Here is a 20,402-nt window from a genome sequence, read left to right on the forward strand (position 1 = left end):
ATGTGTTTTCGGCTCATTTAAAGTGTTTTGGTTTTTAACAAAAAATGATTTGACTTTGGATTTTAAAAAATTTTAAATTATAATTACTATGCATTTTCAAAATAGGAAAAAGTGTTTTATTTAATATTTATTAAATTAAATTAAAAATAAATAAAATTCAATTCTGTGATATTAATTTTAATTTTTTTTTTAAATTTATAAATTAATATATGCGTGTGTAATTATTTTTAATTGTTATTTTTAAACATTTGTATTTAATTAATTAAAAAGGTAAGTTACAAATTTTCATTTCCTTGTTTTTATGTCAAAGGAAATGTTAAGCTAACAGATTTGTCTTAATGGTTGCCTATTAAAAAATTAGATTGCATAATTTTTAACCTACATTTTTTTTATATTAATTATATATTTATTTATTTTTGTTAGCGTAATGCCCACATTTAAAAAATTTATTGGACATAGGTATTTTTATGTTTTGAGGGACCTACTTTTTGGTTTCTTTAAGAAATTTTATTTAAAAGTGTACGACCTTGATGAGAGTTAACTTTTCGCAACTTTTATATTATAGTATAAGAGAAAGTGGTTTCAATATAATTTCTACTACATAGATAAATCACCTGTGTTGTTTGTTACTTAATAATATTATTAAATCGGTGATCTTACTTTAAAAAGATTAAAAATTCATATTTTCGTAACAATTTTTTTTTTTTTTTTTGGTAATTGTTTGGCATTTAATAAAAATAATTATGTGCTCAATATAGATGAGAAATTTTATTTATATATATACCATGTTGTCTACGCGCCAATCGAAATATTTTATAAGATTAATTTTTTCTATGTATTTTTGTCCGTGGAACCATTCGAAAATGATTGGTTTGCTACATACTAAATGTTATTATTCAGAAATTTGCAAAATACCTATATAAGTCACTGGGTCATTCTTTTACCAAAAAATGTCATTTTCCCAAAAATTTTCTAAAAAAATTCAAGGAAAAGTAAAAGTGGTTAAAACTTTTTGTAAAATTAAAAATTATAGATCTAGACTAAATTCTCTTGAAGATCCAAAAATAGATAATTATACCTTAACTTTCTCAATATTGCAGGAAAATACTTTTACGGGAAACTCGTACTACAGTGGGGCACACAAACTGCCCTAGTTATTTAACTTGACCGTGGTGTTTAAACAGTTTTCAATGGTATTTTTAAGCGTATTTGTGAGGAAGTTATGGTATAATTATGAAAAAATATAATATGAAAAAAATCACTTTCATTTCCATGCAGAAGTTTCCATCCATAAAATAGACGGATGAAAATTTTTATTTTCGTTTAATTGGGAAAGTTTTTAAAAATAGTCGTCCAGTGATGTGTTCCATATGCGTATCGTTTATTCGGTATACACAGTGACAAAATAACTTGTTTCTAAAATGCCTTTAGAGAAGTTGATTACATATTAGTATTTTTTATTAACTAAATACAAATAATACTATAAAAATTGATATAAATAACTTATGGCTTGTTTTCATATAACAATAATAATTATTAATTATCTCTAGACAAATTATTAGACAATATAAAAATTATTTTATTTCTCACACAAATTAATTATACTTTAAGAAAATAAATTTTATTATTCAAAATATAACACGATTTTTTTTTTGTGTTCAATAGAATATAAATGAATTCACGTATTAAAAGAATCTTTTATTGACATTGAATATAGTTTTTAAGGAATTTCATTCATAAAAAAATTTTTAGTACCTATACTTATACAATTTTTTATAACACTTTTTAGATAATTAAATTTTTTCTCATTGTTTAATAAAAAATTAATTGATTAATGCAATTTTATATTACTTTCAAAGAAAATATATGGGTGATTCTCATGGTATTCTGAAGTGAATTTACATTGAATTTTTTAACGCGAATTGATCCAGAACGATTGTGGAGAGTTAACTTTTTTTTTTTAATTTATTGGGGAGATCGAAGTTCGCCCTACGTTAACGGCCAAAAAAATAAATTTTTTTTCGTACCATTTAAGAGATAAAATTAACTAAAATTTTAAAAAATTACATGGGTTTTTATGAGTGTCTTTGTTCAATTTTATTGGTAATGGTTGATGTTTAAAAATTTGGCACAGTTCATCTTTAATAAAAAACTTGAAGTATTAAATAGCATTAAAAACGAATTTGTGTTCAATTTCAACATGATTTAGAGTATAGTTTTTTTTTTAAATTAATTTAACCTGCCGTTTGTCTTTGTTTTTCCTTCAACTGCCATATTAGGAAGATATATTTAGGGGAAAATAAATAGCGGACTGATTAACAAAGGCATATATATCTACCATTAAAAATATATATATTAAATGTCAGTGACTATTTTTCTAAATTTTTGTGATTGAAAATATAATTAACAAGTGAAAACAAACAATTGACTGAGTTAATTGTTGAAATACCATGCATAGACAGTGTTGATTACTCTATCATATTACATTTGCATACATGCCAAACATACATTATTGATATCCCCATATAATACGTATTATACAATTTACGCCTAATTTGCGTCCTCACGGGTAAACAGTGATGTTTACGAAAAAATGTATCGAACAAAAGTTAGTTATTTTTTTATAAGGAATATTTTTTACATATAAACTTTTGTTCTATATCAAACGGTTTACAAGACCCAACTGACCTATGTTGCTCATTTACGAACTCGACCTCGCTCTTTACATTCTGAATTTAATATATTACAAATGACTTGAAAAATAAGTTTTATCAAGAAAAATGTTTCAAACAAAAATGTCCTTTCAATAAATTTGACGTAGGGTATCGGGTCAACCAAAAATTTACTCCAATTCATAACTAAGTTAAAACTTAATTAAAAGAAAAATGGTCCAATTGATAATTTATAATAAATTTGTTTCCTACAACTTTGCTTGTTATATAAATTTTAATTTTACTAATATCAAAAGAGAAGTCCTCGAAATCAAAAAGAATAATAAACAAAACCATGTTTTGTTAAGTGTGAGTTAGATCCAATCTAAGCATTTCATCCCCTATTTATCCCCTTTTCTGCCATGCATGATTTTTTGGGCACTCAATATACCTAGTTTACTATTTAACATACTGAAATTTTTTGTAAACTTTCTGACGCTATTATCCCAAAAAGGTTTTGATTTCAATCTTAAAAACCTGAAAAATTTTTTTATTGGTAGACTTTTTCTCAAAGAATATGTGGTTAAAATTTCAGTTTAGGTATCCATGCAAATTTTTAAGAAAAATATCATTGAAAATCGATATAAAATACATTGCTCTTAGGGAGAAATCTCAAAAAACGACATTTTTTGAAAGTTTTTGATAATTATCACTTGGAACGAATGAAAACAAATTTTAAAAAAAACTTTTTTATACAAAGTAAACATATTACTTGCAATGACATAGAAAAGAAAAAAAAACCAAGTGCCTCCATCCATATACCTAAGGGATGTACGAGCAGGTACATTTAGGGTTGAAATTATTTTTATCTTATTTTCAACTTTGATAATGAATTTTAGTATATCTTTATGAAAGTAGACGAAAAATAAGAATACAATTTTTCGATACCTGCCTTGGTTTACCAAATATCAAAAGCTGAATAATTAAACAAAATTTTCAATTTTCGATATTTTGAAAAATACGCCAGATATCGAAAAATTGTATTCTTACTTTTCATCATAGTGCTTATAGATCCTTAGGATTAAATAAAATTGATTGAAAATCATCGTATATTTTCGTTATAGTATAATATTTAAAGAAAATATATGCATATATAATATACATATCAAAAAATTTAGAAAACATTAAACATATTGTAACGCAATTCCTCTTTTTACAATAATAAACAAATCCGATACGCTTTATAAATTGTAATAATACGAAAAAAAAAGGTATTGCGTTTGCATTTTTACTTTTTTTTAATTGAATTTGTGAAAATAATTGTAAAGAATTCTCTTATCACTTACCTCCTAACATACAAATAAAAATTTTTTAATTACAATTACTTCACATTATAATAATAATAATTATAAATACATTTTATTGACCCCTATTTCATATACATATTTATTTATTTAATATTTGTTTATTTATTCTTTTATTTACATAATTAATAAATAAATATTAACAATAATTTTATTATGAAAAAGAAAATTAAATCAATCACGTGTATGCCACTTATACGAATTAGAGCAGGATCTAGATATACTTGAGTAAGTATAAATATGAGGAACGAAATCTTTTAACTGATTCGTATACCTGAGACTCTTAAGGATGTTCCAGCATGGTATTTGCAGTTTCTATGTTAAAGCAATGGTACAATTTTTTTTTCGACAGAATTTAACGAAAAATTAAATTTAAGAATTTAATAATGCTTGCTATTAATTCCCAAAGTTTCAGAAATTTTGACCGTTTAAAATGGGAAATAATTATGCCAACGTCCCAATTTCGATCAATTTACGTCAAAATTAATATCTCGAAAGTGAAAATTAATTTCTAAATTTTTTTTTTAGAATTGTATTGTATAAACATTTTTTTCTACTTTTTCTTCAATATATAATAATATCATAAAAAATAGTTGGAGAGACCGGACATTTTACATGCTTTAAATGGGACATGACCCTCAAAATCGCGAACTTTGTCTTTAAATATCTCGCGATCTAAACGGTCAAAAATTATGAAATTTTAGGAATTCATAAATAAAGCTATTATAAACCCGAGAAAAAAAATTCGGCCAAATCTGTCGAAAAGTGATTTCATGCTGGTACTACCTTAAGAAACCATAAACTCGTGTTTTCTTTGATTGACGAGAAAACTTGTATACGCAATCTTTGTTACTAACGTGTAGGATTTTTGGCGAACTAGAGAAGTTTCCACGGGCGTCGCTAGCTAATAGACCGGAAGCGGAAATTTAAAAGATACATAATATGAATTATAAGAAAAATAATTTTAAATGGATATTTAGCTAGAATTGTTAAAAAGGGCAAACGGATTTTTCGTGCTTTATTTACGCATGAGACTTCATTTGACAGATTTACAGATGTACATACTTTTTGCTTATTGATGATTCTTTGGAATTTAGTTTGAATTCAGGAGAATATTACATTTTGTAATCAAATGAGTAGACTTCGAATAATTTTTTGCAATTTCTAGAGGGTGTAGTTACCCCTACCTAGACTCCCTGGCTACGCCCATGGTAGTTTTCGGGATATTTCATCGTGAAATTCGTAAAAACAGTTATTTTTTGTTAATTCTAAGCAATGCAAACTTTCGAATGAGATGAAACTGCGTTAATAATAATCTGTACGTTCATAATAATATGAACAATCTTTGAATATTGCTTTTCGAGCTGGATATTATTCAATTACTTAAAAAGCATAAAAATCTTCGAAAATTTCTTTGGTGAATCCAAAGTTTATGTTGGTTAGAATTAACAATTTTATTTCAATATTTCAAAAACGGCTGTAAAAAGTGATGGGAGCTTACCGAGGGTCTCAAGTACATGAATCAGTCATTTGATCTTGTTCCTCAATTTTTTCATACTCAATCACCTTCAGAACCTACCCTATATTTGGTAATTTGATAAAAGTGACTTATATAAAGAAATTGTTTTTAAGAAAAAGACTTTTTATTATCATTATCTATGTTAAATGACAATATTTTGGCAAAAAAAAATTATCTGGTGGTTTTTTATTACCAGCTTTTATATTATATTATTTATTTAACTTCACCAGCTATTATTAATATGCATAAAATCAAATATTTTACTTGAAAATTAAGGTTCTTCCTGTTGAGATAGATAGCTGAATTCTATGGAAGTGTAAATCAGATGACAACACAATTTTATGAAAGAAAAAATTTTTTAGATATGGTAAAAACGGTAGAAAACTTCATTGATTCAAAATGTTTTTTTCAGTCTTAATTGAAATTTGAATAAAAAATACTATATTATAAAATGCAAGCTTCTATGATGTCTAAGTATGATGACTATCTAGAGTGTTCAGTAATGACAGCATCGGGACCAAACATAAAGTAAAATAATTGGAGAAGTCTTTAGAAGTTTTTAGATCTAAGACCCACTGTCAAAATTGGAAGAGACAATTCAATATTTAATTTAACGGAGAAAGAATTTAGGGAGAATAGTCGCAGGAATATCTGCGTTCAACGACCTAAAGTACATGAAATGTGAGTAAATAGTAAATATAAAGATGAGATGAAAGAAGGATGATTAGATTAACTAATATGAGAAATTCTCCATAATTAATTGTTGAAATACCCTGTATAGGCAGTGCTGAAGAGCAGTTCTTGCATTATTTTTATTCTATGTATAAATTTTTATATCATATATGTATACATATATGAAATATATCAAGGTACCCATTCTAAATATTGATCCTTCGAACAAAATTTTTGTATTGGTGTTCATAAAATCCATTTTCGTTTATCCGTTTGAATATCTGTCTGTCTGTCTGCCCGTTTGTCCGCCTGTGTTATATCCTGCTCAAGACGTAATAATTGAGGTTGAGTTCTTAATCAGCAACATAGGTCATTTGGGTCCAGGCTTAGGACACATCTTGTTAAAAGTTAGAGACAGAACAAAAGTTTAAATGTAAAAAATGTTCTTATATAAAAATAAACAACTATTGTTTGAAACATTTTCTCATATAACCATCACTGTTTATCCGCGAGGGCACAAAGTAAGTTAGAACATTATATAGTATTTATTATATGGGAATGTCAGTTATGTGCGTAGGACATGATAGCCACAGTATATATACATATGTAACCCAAACATTGACCCCTTTGAATCTCTTAACATTTTCGTATGGGTTAAGTATGAAACTAAAATCAATAGACTCACTATATCAAGCTATCTACAAATTAATAACTCTATATTTAGTAGTTTTTTAGAAAATAGAAACTAAAGTTTTGTCATAATTTGGATCCTCACGGGAAAGTAGAGATATTTACCACAAAATGTTTCAAACAACGGTTATTTACTTTTTTATAAGAAACCGATTTTATATTTCAACTTTTGTCCTATCAATGGACCCGATGTTGCTCATTTACAAACGCAAATTCACTTTTTACGTCCTGAACACGCTACAATAAATTCAGTTCGATATCTCTTTCTGTTTCTTTTGAGTATTCGTGATGACCGACAGACGGACGGACAAACCGTAATTAAACGTGATAACTTAATGAACACCTATACAAAAATTTTGTTGGTATCATCAATAGTTTTAAGCATTACAAACTTGGGACTAAACTTAAAACTTGGGACTAATATATTTCATGATTTATCAGTTCCACAAATGACTTCAAATTACTTAATTTAATGAATAATTTCTATACAGATAACTTTATTAATATAACTATTTAATTATTTTTCATATATTTTCTATACGTTGCTCAATGGTTAAAACGAAGATGATTGTTTAAAATAAATATATATTATACATATATATATATATATATATATATATATATATATATATATATATATATATATATATATATATATATATATATATATATATATATATATAGGTATATATATAATAAATGTATATTTTTTATCAATTAAATTTTATGTAATTTAAAATAACCATGATTAAAAAATATGTCATAGCTCTTATATAATTGTCAATGTCATATAAATTTTAAAAATATGTCAAAATTATCCATGTTATATGGATAATGTTATATTTCTTTTGGTATGAATCACCTCAAAAATTTTAACATACTTACATATAAAAATATTAATTATATACCTGTTCAAGCATAACACATATGTTAATTTTTACATGGAATATTACATAATTTTTGATGTAATTAGGTTTAAAACTTATAATTTTTTTTCCATATATTTTTAAGCTGTATGCAGGGTAATACCACCCAATGTTGAACAATTAAAATATTCATATAATGTTACAGATAATTCTCCAGAATATTCTCATGATAAAGTTAAAAATATAATGAAACAAGTGAAAACAAACAATTAGCTGAGTAAATTGTTGAAATACCATGCATAGGCAGTGTGGATTACTCTATCACATTACACATACATACATGTCACACATACATAACTGATATTCCCATATAATATACATACTATACAACTTACGCCTAATTTGGGCCCTCACGGGTAAACAGTGATGTTTACGAAAAAAAATTTCAAACAAAAGGCTGGTTATTTTTTTATAAGAAAAATTTTTTATATTTAATTTTTGTTCTATCTCTAACGCATTACAAGATGAGTCCTACCGATCCAAGACCCAATTAACCTATGTTGTTCATAGGTTAATTGGGTCTTACGAACTCGACGAACTCGACCTCACTTTTTACGTCCTGAGTACGCTGTAAAAATTTCAGCTTGATTTTTTTTTTTCGTTTTTGAGTTATCGTGTTGACAGGCAGACGGACAGACAACCGAAAATGGACTAATTAGGTGATTTTATTGACACCTATACCAAATTTTTGTTCATAGCATCAATATTCTTAAGCGTTACAAACTTGAGACTAAACTTACTTTACCTAAATATTGCAATGTCGTTACGTATACTAACATTTACAATGAAAATTGTCCATACACGGTATTTCAACAATTAACTGTATATTTTCATTTGTTTTTATTTGAATTTTAAAAAGATTTAAAAAAAATAAAATAGAGACAAGATAAGCCGATAGAAAAATTTCATTGAGTTGAAAGCTTTAATTTCATTTTCTCCAAAACTAATATTCGTACGTAAAGAACTTTTTTTGAGAATATCTCCAAATTAACCTTTGATTCAGATATATATTACATATATATAAAAATCGGTCTCGCCAGTATTTACGTATCTTATTTATGCTCCAACAATTGGCACAGTCACCCTACCTACTTAAGTAGCTACTTCATAAATACCTAGCTAGCTATATTGCACAGGATGAGGTTTTTATTAATAATAATATAATAATAAAAATAAGTAATGCAATTACGTTTTATATTACTTAATTAAAAGTAATTATTATTATTATCATATTTCATTTGACTAGATTTTTAAAGATTTGTAGCAGAATTTCTGTTGTTCTGATATAAATCTTTTAAATTAAATAAATAATCATTCAAAAATTAACGTTGTTCTTTTTAAGTAGGTTAAATATATTATGACTATTTACCTTGAACTAGAGGAAACTGTTTTCACAAAAATTAAATTTTGTTACATCATTAACGTAATAAAATATTTTCTAACAATTATTGTTACTATTTCTTTTGAGGCGATTTCTCTTTAGGTTAATTTGTTGATAACTGGTTTTGGTTCTAAAGTGAGAAATATTAAAGTTTTACTAATTTACTAATACACTTATCTTAGAAATTATGTTGAAATCACCACTAATAAAAGCACTCATACCTTGAGAACGAAAAATGAAACAACTTGTTACATTGTTTAGGCTTAAAAATTATAAATAATTGAATTTATTTTTTCTCTTCAATCTTCAAGAATATTCTAATCAATTTGTTTTTATCCTATTTTTAAATATACTCAGCAAAATAATTAAAGGATAATTAAATACACACCAAATTTTATCCAAATTTAAACAGCTATATCTCTACAGCAAATAGTCAAATTTGCAGTTTTTAGTTATATTCATAAAAAAGCTACACTTGTTCTTCAAACTGATATAATAACGATAACCGTCCTTCAGTGTTTTTTTTTAAGTCAACAAGTGTATAAAATCTTATGCAGGCGGGTACTCAGCCTTTATCCCAAGGGGGTAAATAGAAATTTTTGGTCCAGCGGGGGCAAATAAGATATTTTTAGGCTAGAAATTTCATAAGCTTCCCAGTATTTTCACTCACATAATTAGCCATCATAGGTACGCACATGAACCTAAATAATATGTCCCGCGAATACATCACCATCTTTTACAGCGTATTCCTTGACCTTAATTACTTTACTTAAAAAATTAAGTGAAAAATAACGCCACGTACTTTTGTCCAAAGCCTATAGTTAAGGGGTAATGAAAATTTAATTTTTAATTTTACAGTTCAACGAGAAAAGGTCATTTATATCGTGAATATAGAAATGCAATAATTCCTGTTAAATATAATTTTAACAATTTTCTGGGCGGATTTTATTTATTATCAATTTTCTCGAATTTTTTTATTTTTGCCACAATTATCATTAAAATAAACTTCGGGAATAAATCGCAAGATAAACTTTCAGCTCGGTCAAGGGACAACATGGTTATTAATTTGCAGGGCAACCTATATAGGTTTATTATATTTTCTATAGCGAATTTTCTTTTTAATTTAATATCAATTTTTCTGTTTTTAGACTTGCGTCTTTTCAAAGCTGTTCAAACTGAATAACATAACGCTCACCAACATGTCTACGCTATCCATCCGACCAGCGGTCTTCCAGAAATTCGTAGATCCCAAGCCCAATAAGGTAATTAAATTTAACAATATACTTCTTGAATAAATAACAATATTTTACAATATACCGTATACCGTATAATCGGTTCTCTTCAGAGCTGCAGGTGTAGGATATTTGGCATATCATGTCGAATTCCATATGTTAAATCCGTCTTCGAAAAAAAAAGTAGTTTTTTTACGAAAAACATTTCTTCTAGTTAAAGTTATTATATCTTTAATAGATTATGAAAGATACAGCAAAGTTATTAAAGAAAGAGCCAAACTAGATCTCAACGTAACAACATTTTTAGAGATAGAGCGAAGCTTTAAATAACAAAAATGTTTCTCATAAAAATCAATCCAACAGATTCGGCAGAAATTCGACAACATCAAATTTGTGTCCTTACCAAATTTGTAGCGTACGTTTAATGACGTACTTATTGTATTATCAATGGCCTATTTAAACGTAAACAGCAGAAGAAAAACTAACTCCTTATTAAAACCCAAAAATACAGGTGCAAAAATCACTGAATTTTGACATCGTTATGGGCCTCACAAATCATCTATTGGTAGGGCTAATTTTTAGCGGGTTAAGTTTAAGCCAATATTGGGTCAGTTTTCATTGTTTCTATGGGAATTCGTTTCGAATTTACAGACAGACAGACATACAAACAATCGCCGTCACTTTTTTTTCAAACTATTAATTTTTTGTCAAGAATAACAAGTAGTCCGTTGATGAACCGCGGGTTTAAGATTTTTTGGAGTCATTAATAAATTTTACACTTTAGAAGATCTTACTTTTTAAATTGCAGTTTCGTTACCCACTCCCACAATACTATAAAGTGGTAAGTTGTTTGTTTAAAAAAAGGTGACATCCGAGCTTTTTGGAGAGGTAAATTACCTTGATTTATCCTACTCAGGAACCATCTTTGATAATCTAAATGGCTTATAGTAATCCTCAAGTTCCCACACAAAAAATTTAGTGATTATATTACATTTCGGACTTTTCATTATTTAGTGATTATATCACATTTGAGACATGGGTACTTAATGTCCTACTGGACAACTATTAACTTAATAAACGAAGCCCAGAAAATTTTTAATTACGCTATCAACCGATGGATCACCAATTGATGGATATCTGTATCTGTTTTGAAAAAATTGCAATCTTTTAACAGAAAGATGCATTTTTCAAGGTCCGGTTAACGGATTCTTTGAAAAAATGATTTCAAAAAACTGTATCAATTAGGCATAAATTGATTGGTTTTTTTTAGTTCATGCAAATTAAAATAATCTTCATTCTATTTTTTAATATGCGGTAGAATCTTAAACATACATCTAGCCTTATTACAGATTAACCAAAATATTTCTTCACAATCAAATTAAAAAATAAAACTTATACAATTCCCCACAAAAAAATAAACAATTTCGGTTAATCATATGTTCTTAAAAACTTACTTCTAAGGTCATAAAAAAATTATAATTATAATTATTACTTCCATTGACCTTTGTTCCACCCGATAAATCAAAAAATTAAGATTAATGGTGGACAACGAACATGTATCAATCAGAAAACATATTATTAAAAATATGTCATGGTTTTCTTCGTCTAACAAGAGTGATTACAAGGTAGATATAACCAAAAGCCATGACATTATACCTTTTAATAAAAAAAACGTTTATCACTGTGATTTACTTCCACTATTCCAGATTATTGCACTTTTATCGAATCCAAGGTGATCTAGAATTAATTTGATGATCTAAATAGCATACTTGATTTATGTAATATTGACATCTAAACAGTTATGTTTACGGAAGTTGATTTATATGTACTTAATAAATTTTTTTTTCCTTATTTTATTTTAATTTATTTTTTTATAAATAATTTTATGTCTATATTTAAAATTTGAATAAACATATTTTTTATTTAATAAACTCCTTATTCTCCTTACCTTCCATAACTTGCTGATGGATTAGTTGCTTTTATTAGCGAATTGTCGAAGGACATGGAGCTATTGCTTTTGTATTAATGATGGAATTTTGTCTCGCAAAGTACAAAATTTTGATTTTTTTCAAAATAAAAAATGTTTTTGAATTTTTTGATCAGTTTTAAGCAAAAAAGTACTCTTGTGATTTTTTTTATCTAGACGCATTTTGGAAATAAAAATTCTTGGAAAACTAAAAATGCAACATTTGATTTTTAGAAAAATGTGTTATTTATTTCAATTTCTGAGGGATTTCGCTTAGCTAACGCAGCTATGAATTTTTTTAACATCAAAAGAAGCACTAAAAGAATAAAATCTAGGGGAAGCTATTTTCGGAAATCATTTTTGTCGTACTAGTCTAAGATCCCAATTACGATCGACCTTCACCATCTGTTTACCGAATGAAAGTTATTTTTTATGAAATATAAAATGTTAACAAATATCCCTGCAATGGGTTGCGTAAAAAAATGTGGTCAAGACTACTTTTAGTGAAAATATCAAGAGTAAAATTTTTTGAAATTTTTCACTGACTTACATATCTAACGAATATTGATCTACTCGAAAGTAAAAGCCATAAAGAATATGCAGCAGCTATGTTGTTTGCCTCTTTTCGTTCGCATTTATACAAGTTATGAATAGTAATTAAGTTCACCTGTTAATTCATTGACTCACATATCTAAAGCTTTCAAGTTTTACAAGCTTTCCAAGTTTTGATATTTTTATTAAAAGTTGTCTGAACCATATTTTTTAAGGCAACCCACAACAGGGATATTTGTAAATATTTTACATTTCATAAAAAATAACTTTCATTCGGTAAACAGATGGGTGAAGGTCGACCTTAATTCGGATCTTGTACTATACTATGCTTGGACTAAAAGTGTATTTAATAATAGAAAATACAAACATAAAAAAATTCAAAATTTTAAATTACACTTTTGATGAATTTAACTATAATTACACTTTCGCAAACGGTTTAGTTAAGCTGGATGAACCCATTAATTTAGAACATTGTAGTGCCTGCCGAAAAACTTTGGGTCGACTTTTAATCCTTTTAAGGTGATTCAATTGAGCTGAAACTTTGCAGGCACACGAGACGACGATAAAAATAAAAAATAAATACAAAAAATTTTAATTAAAAATAATTTTATTTGAAATTTTTGAAATTTTTACAAAAACTTTTATTGGTTAGTTTTTTGTTGCTGTTTTTAAAAGCCGACCAAAATTCCAAATACCAAAATACGATGTCAAATAAATTTTTGTTAAATTAAAATGATAGCTCTAGATTAAGAAGTCTCTGGAATGTTTATTCTGAGTGACTAAATACAGTTAGAAATTTGTCGAAAACTACCATAAAATAAAATAAAAAAGTTTTCAATATCAAACCTTAAATTCAAGCACTGATTTTAAATGAGTTGTAAAAATATATAATAAAAATAAAAATACATTTCTTAAATTTGTACACAAAGTAACAATTACATTTACCTACAAATTTTTATCAATGAATGAACCACGTGCGTAAATTATAAATATCACGTGGATAAAAAGCATATTACGAATTGAATTTGTTCAAAGTCCTACAGATGCGTCGATACAATAAAATATTATAGGCGTACAATATCTATGATAATTTTTTTATTACTAAAACTATAAATTTTATAATTTTATGGCTATTAACGTATGGCGCTTATCTCGGAGATAAATTTTTAATCTTTGAATCCAGACCAAAACTTAAAAAATGAAATACGCAATCCATCAAAAGAATAATTTTATAGATTTGTTTTTGTTTATTGTAGACTAGCAGGCACCTGCCTACTTTATTTGGACCCTTTATAAATTTCGCAACATTGACAATGACAACTGTAAAGAAAAATCCGCTAAATGCTCCCGCTTAGCTGGCCCCCTTTGCTCTAACTTTACTTCTATTCCTCAGAAAATTAGATGGCTTTCGGTTTCCAAACTCGGTGGGCTCGGAATATGGTAAAGGCATTAGTTTAAACGTATAAGAGTTTAATAATATCTACCTATTGTAAAAAAAAGTGGTTCAATTTTAATATCTCCGGCTGCCGTTATCGTAACAAGATAGCGAGTGTCCTATTCTGATATATATGCTATCAAGTTTTTTTTTTCAAAAATATACATATATATTTTTATCGATAAAAGGCCGTTAGAGAGTTTACTTGTAAAATTATTTATTATCTATTACTTGTAAAATTGTTACCTAAAATTTCGTCAATCAAATTTATTAAATATTTATTTGAAAGACAATAGTTCTGATTTTTTTAGCGAATTACTTGAAGAAAATTTAACTTTTGATGTTGATTATGGGTAAAAAATATTTTATAAAACGATGGCCATCGATGTCATTACTTTACTGACTACTTTACTTAGGCCACAAACCTAACTGAATTATCTTTCAAAATATTCGGTAAAAGATATATTGTTTAGCAAATATCATAAAGTTTTAAAAAAATTCGATGCAGGCTACATTTTAGACTATAATTGACACAATAGCTAATCACTGCTTCTCAATACATTTACTCAATGTTACCTTATCCTGTCGCTTCAATATACTCAAAAATTTTAAGGGGGTTTGAAGGCTAAAAACAAAGATTTTTAATTTAAAAAATTTGTGTAGGCACCACATAGCATCCTAGTAAAAGAAATAATTGTAAATCTCTGTAAATATTATATACTTAGTGAAAAAAGAAAGTAGCTGAAGTCAAAATTATTTTGCTTATTATAAAAAGTCCAATCTTTTTAATATTTAGTGAATAAATTCAGAATTTTGGGTTTTGAGTACTCTGTAAATTGCCTTGTAAACGCCAGAATTGAAATCCCCTAATTCAAAGTATGAAAAATGGTATATTTATAATTTCTGGTGCAAAAGAAAACATTTTCTAGAAAAAATCGAATGTTTTTTAGCTTATCAAATTTTGGTGTTTAAAATCAATTTGTAACTCTCACTTTTGGTTAATAGTTTTTAACTGGTCAAGTTCAAAAAAAAAAGTTCAAAAAACTTAAACTCCGACGACTACAAAATCAAGCTCTAAAAAGTAGGAAAATAAAAAAAATTTAAAAAAAAGAAAGTTCAACAAACTTAAACCCTGACGGCTACAAAATCAAGCTCTAAAAAGTATGAAAACAAGAAAATAGCCTTTAGACAGTGGACGTTCAAGACGCCTTCAACGATAATCATTTGTCAAATTGTGATATGTAGTTTAAAAGTTATGATGAGAGATAAATATCCATACATACATACATACATACCGGTCAAACACATAACCCTCGCCTTCATCGGGGTAAAAAGAGAAAAATTTGGGATGTGAAATTAAAGAAATGAGCGAATTGAATGTAACATTTTTTAAATTCCGTCACAAATATTTTACGTGGTTTGCAAAATATATAGACAAAAACGAAGATAAAATATCAATATTTATACAGAAAACGCCAATTTAATTTTTATGATATTTAACTAACAAATATTAAAAGAAAATTATTAATTTCACGTCACAAGTTTAAAAATCGGATATATAAAATGTCTGATATTTATCAATTTTATCCAAGTTTCATTTAAGTATTTATATCCGTATGATATCCATTTATTGAACACCATCGATCGATCCATCCGACCATTCACTTACTTTTTTTAATAATTGTTGCAGACAATGGCCGGATTTGTGAAAATGGCTATTGATCGATATGTGGACGTTTTTGATTCCTACAGCGGTATGTATATTACACCTTTTTTGGTAAAAACCTGGAATATCTTGGTTTTAATATTTTTCAAATTTAGATCCACGTACCGCTCATTGGCCAATGATGCAAAGTCCATTTCCATCGCTATTATTGGTTGCAACATATTTATATTTCGTCACATTTTTGGGACCAAGAATTATGGCTAATCGAAAACCTTTCAAGTTAACAAAAATACTATTGGTCTATAACATATTTCAAGTTGTGATGAGTGCAATTATGGTATACGAGGTAAGTTGTAGTTAATTTTTATTCATTAGGAAATGAGTAGTGGAAAACTCTTCCCAAATGATTGGACAACTTCCACGCGCCTTCTTCTTTAAATTATTAAATACGTTAAACAATTAACACTTGTAACACAACCTATCTTTAAAGTTGAATTTGAATTAACCGTCATCACATTTCTCTGTGTGAAAAGATACATTAAGAAACAATTTTCCGAAATTCCCTCTATAAACTGTTTAAACAGATAGATTAATGAGTGTATAAATTCCATTGTTTTTGTAATTAATACCATGAAAAAAGGTATTTAGCACTTATCTTCTTAAAAATTAAGAAATCTTAAGATTTGTGGAAAATCATCTTTTGAAAAATAAAATAGGAAAATAGTTTGTATGCGAATTAAAATATTTCGTCGGGAAGTCTATAAAAATTAGTATTTAATAATGATAGCTTTTTTCGTGTGAGACTACCATTGGACAAGTCTTTACAACTATAATAAAAGAATTTATAGTTCTAAACTATAATAAAAGAATTCATTCAAGTTTTCTTCGCAAGTAAATATTTCTCGAGGTGTGATTTAAGGTAAAACCAATCAAGCCAAATGTATTCCTATTAAAATATTAAGCAATGACCACAAAAAAATAATTTACTAAGATATTTGGTAATCCTTTTTCAATTGCACCAAAAAATATTAATAAGAGATCTACTAAATTACAATTTAATTACAAATATTCAAAATTCCTTTTGAGTAGGTATTTAATTTACTTCTAAACCATAAAAAACCAGTAAACATGTTGGTCAATATAATGATTATTATTAATATTACGAGACGCGCGCATAAATAATAATTTCGTTTAATAAATGATTAAAAAGAGTTGAAATTAATGAAATTAATAGTTTTTATCTTACTTAAAAAAAAGTTTCCTAAGACACATATATTATTTTACCTAAAAATTGAACAAACTATTTCAAATCATTGAAATAAAACATCAGTCATTGGCTCATAAATAAAATATTTCTAAATGTAATTTTTATTTACTGACTCGAACATAAAATTCATGTTTGTTAATAATAATTTACTTTCATTTGGATGGATTTAGCAATCAATTAATTATTTATTTTTATTTTACCTAACACAAAATTTATTGTTGCAAAGTATAGTTTTTTTCAGCGAGTTTCAGATATACTTTACTTAAAATGTAATTAGAGTCATATTACCCTACTCACTGTACAATCATTTAATGGAAGTTTTTAAAGTTGATGTAATAATTTTTATGTAAATTATTTTGATATAAGAATACTTTCCATGTATTGACCAAAAACCGGTGACCTTCTATGTAGTAAAAATCGCATGGATTGTTTATTGGTACCAATAACAATAATTGGCTGTAATTATTGGTATATATAGTCCTTTATAAGAATAGTGTGACCAAAATGCTGTTCGGACTTTTTTTTAAATTTTTTTAATTATAGTATAGAAAGTTTCAAAAATTAAAAAAGTACTTCTTGCGCTCTCATAAAATCCGGATATAATATCGAAATGTTAATTAATAACGTAATAATAATAATTACAAATTGCACATTCGTCGAGGCAAAAGAAACTTTCAGGAGAAAATTTTTCATTTCCTACAAGAGTATTTATTCTCTATTTCATTTCCACTTCCAACTAAATTAAGAAATTTCAAAAAAAATTTTAAAAACATTCTAAGTGTCGTTTTGTCAGGTGGATAAATACCTATAGATAATGTTCATGTTATTGGCGATTGGCCATTTTTTAGCCAAATATTGGGAACAAAAACTTCACAATTTTACACTTAAAATTCACCAAAAAAAATGTGTCATTTTTTCAAAATTTATTTTTACAAACCATTTTTGGAAAACTATAAAATTTTCTACAAATAAATACAATTTCTTGATGAATTTAAAACAATACTTAGATTTCACTAAAGAATGCGTGCGAGATTTGGCAGACTTCTTTAATTTTAAAATAAATCCTTCTTTAGTAAAACAATAATGAAGTTTTTGTTTTTGAATCTTAAAAACTGGTCTAAGCAGCTCAAAATTATTACTTGTATCACTTAAATTTGAAGAATAGATACTTTTTACTATCTTTTCGAGCTCTTTTTTAGCTTTAAATTATCTAAGGGATGTAGTGTCTAATTTCCAGAAAATGCTCCATATACATTTGAATTTTGCAAACAACGGTATATTTTTCTTCGTCATGTAAAAACCACTTTATATTTTACCAATATGATTACCCATTTCATATATACTTAATTAAATACTCACTCTAAAATAATTTGTAATTTAATTATATTTTAATTGATAAATGTTTTTTTGGTTTAGTTGAAAAGTATTACCAAATATTTAAGTATTTTTGTGGGCATTGTACGATCATCGATCTGTGTGACCATGATACAATTTATTACTGTCGAAATAACCGTGCTCTACTTTCTAGTAAAATGGAATAGGTCAAAATTTAATTTTTTATTAGCTTTATCAAAATAAGATAATCCAATACTTTGATAAAGGTAACTGAATATTATTTCCTTTTGGAATTTTTTTGAACCATAAAATTCTATATTCAAAATTTCGTTTCAAAAAATTTAAATAACAATAAACAAGTTTGCTCAGAAAAAATTTTTGGGGCGAACTTTTTTTATAATATTGACAAATTTTATACAATTTAATTGGTTTTTTAGCACTTCATGGCCGGATGGGCAGTTGGTTATAGTTATGTATGCCAACCTGTAGATTACTCAAATAGTCAACAAGCCTTAAGAGTAAGTTTTTATCTTAAGAGTAAAGTATTCAAAATTTCTCAGAATAATAGAATAATATATAATTGGCTCTCCTTAATTTAGATGGCTAATTTATGTTGGTGGTATTACATGTCAAAATTAAGTGAATTCGCTGATACGATTTTCTTTGTACTACGTAAAAAAGATAGTCAAATCACATGGTTACATTTATACCATCACAGCATTACACCTTTGGAAACTTGGATCTGCGTTAAATTCATTCCAGGTGGACATGGAACATTTGGTAATCTATTAAATAATATTGTGCATGTTATTATGTACGCATATTATTTGGTTGCTGCAATGGGACCACAATACCAAAAATATTTATGGTGGAAGAAATACCTTACATCTATCCAATTGGTAAGTTCAATAGATTTTTATACATTTTATCCATCCCTTGAGGACAAGACTAAATTCATCAACATTCCGCCAAATCAATTTCGATTACTTAGATCTTCTTCGGAATGGCTTACCCAGAATTTTTTGTATAATCAATATATTTTAACCAAAAACGATAAAAATTAATTCCACAAAAAAGTGGAGGTAGAAGTTAATCTGAAGTTAATTATGATAAAGTTTGGATAATATCACAAATACGTTAAATCTAATTTCATTACAATATATTTATGACAACGTCCAATAATATTCGAAGTTTCGGATGAAATACTAATATTAACATTTTGTATTTTACAGTTACAATTTGCCCTTGTATTCGTACATTCTGCACAATTATTATGGTTTGATTGTGGATACCCAAGAATACTTGGTCCATTATTAATCATTCATAGTGTAATATTCTTCGCATTATTCTCAAACTTCTATGCGAAAAAATATGTACCACCAGCCGAAAAGACTGTCAAACAACATTAAAGAAAAATAAAATAATTTATAAAAACAAAATAATTTAAAAAATTATAATTCCAAATTATTTATGGAATTTATAAAAACGAATTTCACCAATAAAATTATATTAAACAACAAAAAAAATATTAGTTTTTTTCTTTTGTCGCAAACTAAGTCGAAGAACAATTAGTAAAGTATAATATTTCTATTAAAAACTTAAGTGTAATAAATCTGTAGAGTAAATTAATACATAGTTCATATTGTGTGTAAATGAAAATTTTTAAAAACCATTTACGATTTTAACATCAGTGTGTTTTTAAAAATGTGTTCTTGCCATTGTGTATTAAAAATGACCTAGAATTTA

The 20,402-nt window shown here is 26.7% G+C and overlaps 1 protein-coding gene across 1 annotated transcript; it reads left to right on the forward strand.

The window, feature by feature from the left end:
• The first annotated feature begins 248 nt into the window (after positions 1-248).
• On the forward strand, positions 249-20,065 carry LOC123290655 (elongation of very long chain fatty acids protein AAEL008004-like). The gene is made up of 7 exons (XM_044870918.1): positions 249-270; positions 10,352-10,465; positions 16,079-16,142; positions 16,210-16,400; positions 19,094-19,174; positions 19,256-19,555; positions 19,889-20,065. The coding sequence occupies exons 2-7, from the start codon at positions 10,403-10,405 to the stop codon at positions 20,063-20,065; spliced, it is 876 nt and encodes a 291-aa protein (XP_044726853.1). The 5' UTR covers positions 249-270; positions 10,352-10,402.
• Positions 20,066-20,402: the final 337 nt, after the last annotated feature.

This window comes from Chrysoperla carnea, chromosome 1, assembly GCF_905475395.1.
Source record: "Chrysoperla carnea chromosome 1, inChrCarn1.1, whole genome shotgun sequence".
Classification (NCBI taxonomy): Eukaryota; Metazoa; Arthropoda; class Insecta; order Neuroptera; family Chrysopidae; genus Chrysoperla; species Chrysoperla carnea.